The sequence below is a fragment of the Nestor notabilis genome, unplaced genomic scaffold (genome assembly GCF_000696875.1).
Source record: "Nestor notabilis isolate BGI_N333 unplaced genomic scaffold, ASM69687v1 scaffold21045, whole genome shotgun sequence".
NCBI lineage: Eukaryota > Metazoa > Chordata > Aves > Psittaciformes > Psittacidae > Nestor > Nestor notabilis.
In genome coordinates, this window is record NW_009930028.1 from 18,964 (window position 1) to 24,196 (window position 5,233).

General features: G+C 48.2%; 1 protein-coding gene across 1 annotated transcript in view; it reads right to left on the reverse strand.

Moving 5' to 3' along the window:
* Window positions 1-4,654, reverse strand: part of ABCC10 (ATP-binding cassette, sub-family C (CFTR/MRP), member 10) — a 15,732-nt gene extending 11,078 nt beyond the window's left edge. Inside the window, exons 1-4 of the mRNA XM_010015251.1 lie at window positions 4,494-4,654; window positions 2,192-3,560; window positions 698-925; window positions 344-500 (exon numbers count right to left, since the gene is read on the reverse strand). Coding sequence (XP_010013553.1) covers window positions 344-500; window positions 698-925; window positions 2,192-3,560; window positions 4,494-4,654 — 1,915 coding nt within the window. The remainder of the gene's footprint in view (window positions 1-343; window positions 501-697; window positions 926-2,191; window positions 3,561-4,493) is intronic.
* Between the last annotated feature and the right edge of the window lie 579 nt (window positions 4,655-5,233).

Consider the following 5,233-nt stretch of genomic DNA (forward strand, 5'->3'; position numbering starts at 1 on the left):
AACCCTTTCTGCCAGGCAAAGCCAAAGCTGTTGATGGCTTCATTTTCAGAAGAGCAAACTTTGGACAGAGGAGGGAGTAGCTTCTTCTAAATGGACACTAAAAACAGGGTTTTGTAGGGACAAGCAACCACCCACTGTTGGTAACGAGGAATGCTGCAGCTTTGTCTCCCATTTTCCACATAAATGAAGTGCCTTCACTCTGCCTCTGACAACTGAATGTCTTGAATGATGGGGGTGACAGCCAGCTGCCCTCCAGTACTGCCCCTGTGCCTCACATCTCAGCTCTCTGCTCCAGGTGCCCACGGCCCAGGGTACCAAGCCCAGCAGCATCCTCTGCCATTACCTAGGGCATAATAAGCTTCCAGTTCTTGGTCTGCAAGTTCAAGGAAACGCTGGATTCGATCCAGGGAAACTTTAGCTTCCAAGGTCCCATTCAACACCCATGGGAAGCTGTTGAGGGGGAGAATAAGCATCCCAACAAGGGCGATTGCTGTGAACACCTGCATGGGTAAGGAAACAGCCATGAGTTGGAGGCAGTACCTCCCTTGCCTCTTGTATTCTCCAAACAGTTTCACCAGTGAGAGCCTGAGGAGCTGTGGGGAGATACAGGCTGAATTTATTTCCCAGAGACTGCAGATCCACTGTAGATTGTCCTCTGCATGAGACAAGATTGGAGCTCTCTCTGCTACCTACTCACCTTTGTGGCAGTGAGCTGGTGACCCAAGAGGACATAGGTGATGAAGATGGTAATGGAGACTACAACAGGCAGTGCTGCCCACAGGTACACGCACACAGCATCCAAGTACTTGATGGCTCGTAGCTTCTGCAGCTCTTTGTCCCGGCAGGCATTTATCCTGGTGCTGAAGTGCTTCTCCCAGGCATAAAACTTGATCACACGAATGCCACAGAGGCACTCCATCATTAGCTGCAGGCAAAGAGGAAAAGCACACAGAACAATCACTGCCTGCCTAACACACCAAATGTCAGCTAGGCATCTGGGCTTGGGCCAGGTTTGCAGTTGCCTCCTGCTAAGGGCCAAGTTAGAGATACTGGGAAACATTTACTGCTAAGACACAAACTCAAGTGGCAGCTGCTGGGAACTTCACTCTTACTCATTCCACCAGCTTCCTCAACCACCTGTGCTGTGTATGGCTCAGGAAAAGACAAAATATTGCTCTACTGCACAACCGAAGGATGTGAAACACAGGTGAAAGGACATGTGGAATTAATATGTCCAGCCTGGATGCCATTTACCTCCATTGACCTGAAAGCATCTCGAGATAACACCTGACCCTCAGGCCCGGTGCTGCCATGACACAGCTAGCCTGTATCCAGAGCCTGGCTGGCTCATGTCCTGCAGCTCAGGTGTCCCTGCAGTACGCTGTCCTCTAACCCCTGCTCTCAGGTCAGCATGTGCAGAACAAGCTGAGATATACCTGTACTCAACATGGAACTAAGCTAACGAGAGAGACTTCACTCAGCAAACCACTCTTACATAGCTGAAGAAAGTCCACCTTACCCTGTACAACTAGATGCACCTTCTGTTAGGAAAATAAGTATTTTTAAAGCTCACAACAGTTCTGACATGAAGTTGACTTATGTTTCATGTTTCAAAGCATGATGGAAATGGCGAGTGAAGATGCTGTCCCCTTGCATTAGAGATACAAGGCTAAAAGGTGGGAATCAAATGTTTGACGTGGCAAGGACATGGCACTGCACATATGCAAAAAGCAGTGGAAAAGATGACTGAGGGTGCTAAACTTGGAGCAATATAAAACCACTACACCCATGATCATTGCCTTTGTCCAGACTGCAAGCCACCTCACCACTGATGGCTTTACTAGCGCAATCCTAGATGGAAGCATCTCTAGAGGAAGCAATTGGGAGTCCTACCTTAAGTACTACATGCAGAAAAGAAACCTGCAAGGGAACTTGTATTAGCCCAGGAAACAAGACAAGCATTAGAGGTTCGCTATCTTGTGGGTGATGAAACTGCATCACCCTGAAATACTTTAGAACCAAGTGTCTGTGTGTGTGTACCCCCTCTAGTATTTTTCCCCAACAGCTTTGGATCATCACAAGCAGCCAAAAAGCCAACGTTCTAGGGACAATGGGGAGAAAATACATCAACAAACTCAAGAGAGAAAATCCTGAAAGAATTAGTGCACCAGAGTCACCAGCTCCCCCTCACCTTGACCCGTGTGTCCTTGTGTTTCAACATCTCCTTGTTGTTCATCAGGATGTAGTTAGCTATGACCTTGTTGAGGGGCACAAGCAGCAGCGCCAGGGCCAAGCCTCCCAGAAAGGCTACCCCCACTTGCTGGTAGAGGAGGTAGAGAGTAATGGCAAACTGGAAAGGCAGGCTCCACACCTCGTGCAAGCTGAGGCAGAAGTTGACCAACCTACTGGTGTCCGTGCTCATGAAGCTGACAATTTCCCCCACTGTGAAGTGCATAACGCTGGTGCTGCTGACACGCAGAGCCTTGCGGTAGATGGCAGAGATGACGGCAGCCCGCACCATCAGTGTCACCTTGTTCATCTCATAGCTGAACTGGTTCCGCAAAAGAGCACCCAGGAAGGAGCCAGCAAAGAGCCCGAGGGCATAGAGTACCCCATGGCTCAGGGGCTCCTGCCGCGACTCCATGAAGCTCACCAGCAGGTTCAGAAGCAAAGGACCTGAGAAACTCAGCAGGTTGCCAGCCAGCTTAAGAAGTCCAAGGGAGTAAAAGCGAAGCCCAAAGGCTGCATGAAGGACTGAGAAGAGTTGCACAGCCTCCTTGCCATGGTGCAAGCTGCCTGGGGCATTGCTATTCCCATCACCTTCAGCAAAAATTGAGCTAGTAAGAGACACCGTCTCCTCTTCTACTTCGTGCAGAGCTGCCTTCTTCTGCCAGCAAGAGTAGAACCGCTCACAGACTCTGGCAGCCTGCAGCTGGCGAGGAAGTGCATAGACATCCTGTGGTTGGTTCAGCTTCCACTGATAGCCACGTTCCATAAGAGGGTTCATCCAAACATAAAAGAAGCACGAGAGCCAGCTCTCACCATCTTCTGACACTCTCTGCTGATCAGGCACGGGGATCCCTGGCTCTGAGATGAGCTGGCCTTGTTGCCAGGAGCTATTGATGGAGAGGAAGTCTTGCCTCTCAGCAGTGGGAAAGAGGTAGGCTATCACATACACAAGCAGAGAGGCCAGCTGAAGACAGAGAATGGCAAACCTGGAGGAGGCAGCAGGGTGGGCAGGTGACCAAGCTGTCCCGCTTTGGTAGTACCACACCAGTGTGATGATGGAGGAAGGTAAGGGTAGAAGAGTGAGGAGCGCCAGGGCCACAGGGCCTCTGGTAAAGCTGTGAGCGGACTTGCAGAGCATGAGAAGAGCGAGGCTGTGTGTGAGCCATGTCAGGGCAGCAGTGCCATTGGCCAGCACTTCCAGGTACACAGGGCCCAGCTCCTGCTGAGAAATGGTGGCTGGAATGGTATCAGCAAGGAACAGGCCAGCAAGCACTAAGGAGGCGGCGATTCTGCATCCCCAGCCTGGCCTGCAAGGCACTCCAGAGCCAATTCTTGAGGAGGAAAGAGCAGAGAAAAAATTTACAGTTGAAATTCCATCACTTCTCAGTCAGTACTCTCCTTTCTTCCTCTCCTTTTACCCTCTTTATCCATTCACTCTTAGTTAAAGTCCTGGATTCACCTTCCTCGGTTTGTAGCTTTTTCAGAACATACGAATTGCTCAACTACATCAGGTCAATATCGCCCAGTATCTGATCAATACCAGAGATTCAGGTGCTACCAAAGAATAGCATTTCTCTACAGAAATTTGTTTGCAAACTGTGGTATTTCGTGGTCAAATCACACTGTGGATCTTGGGGATTAACAACAAAATTATATTTAACTTCTTTAACACAAATTCCAGGTGATCAAATTCTCTGTCACATCTGTGATCCTTGATTTCTCTTGTCTTTGTGATATTTTGTCTAAAAGCATTCCTTTTATCACTGTTGGTTTCAGTGATTCTGTGTATGTCAAGTCCATAATCTATAGCCCAATAAAATATTTCATTATCACTTGATTTATTATCATTTGAACATTGCCATGTTTATGAATTTCAGAAAAGGGTAAACAGAAAAACAATTTTTGGTTTCTCTGAACCCCTTATTACTTTATTTACATCTTCCATGCCACCTTGGATTTATATCCTCTCCCAGAAGACCCCCAGATTCCCCAATTCCCATTCACTGGAATTCTTTCAAATTGTTTTCTCACTAAAATCACTATAGTGATTTTACGCTTGCTACTCTCTTCGTTCTTTCTGGAGGGACCAGATTTGTACAGCATACTCTGAATTAGAACGGATGCTGACAAACATAGTAACTTTATAATATTGTGCCCTTCTGTAATTACATATTAAGCACATTATAGGGACAGCTAATTTCCAGCCTTTCCACCCCACCTCCAGTCCTGCATAATAGTAGTGTGAGACAAGTTAGTTGTCATACCTTGGAGTGCCAAGAAAGCAGGCACTGACCACTGCAAGGACCGCATGAGGAATCACATTTAACATCAGCTGATTAAAGCAATGGCCAATGCTGCCATGAACCCACACAGGGAGTGGGTCATCTGGGCTGGTCCCACACAAACAAGCCAGGATGTCCTCCATCCTGGAAAATCAATCTGAGAGACCACAGTTCCTAGGGTAGAAAAGAAAGAACGGCATGAGGCACCATAAAAAGGTACGTCCTCGGTCCAAGGTGGACTGTGATAAGAAATGAATGCAGGGATAGAAGCAGCTTCATGGATCACATGGCCCAGGCCCTGCTGTCGTGTACTTGCTGTCTTAACATCTGCTCTACAAAATAATCAAGCTCCATCCTAAATTAAACTATATTATCTGTCCCCGTAAGTCACTCTGGAACCCCAGTGCTCTGGGAATTTGAAGCTTTCTGCTTATTTCCAAGGTGATTTTTTTTTCTGATGGCCAGTTTATCCTGTGGAAACTAACATCAGGAAGCATCTGCCTTTCTACTGATCACTCTGAAAACAGCTCACATTTTGAGCTGCTTAAACAATGCTCTTATCACTTCCATCTTCGAAGAAAGCGTGTAACACTGACCGCCCTCCGGGTCGCTGTGGAGGATGCTGGTGCCCATCCAGAAAACGAGGCGGTACTTCCAGGCTTCCCAGTGGAGGGACAGCCCCAGGGCTCCCTCTTCGGCGCCGCCCCCCCCGGGGCTGAAGC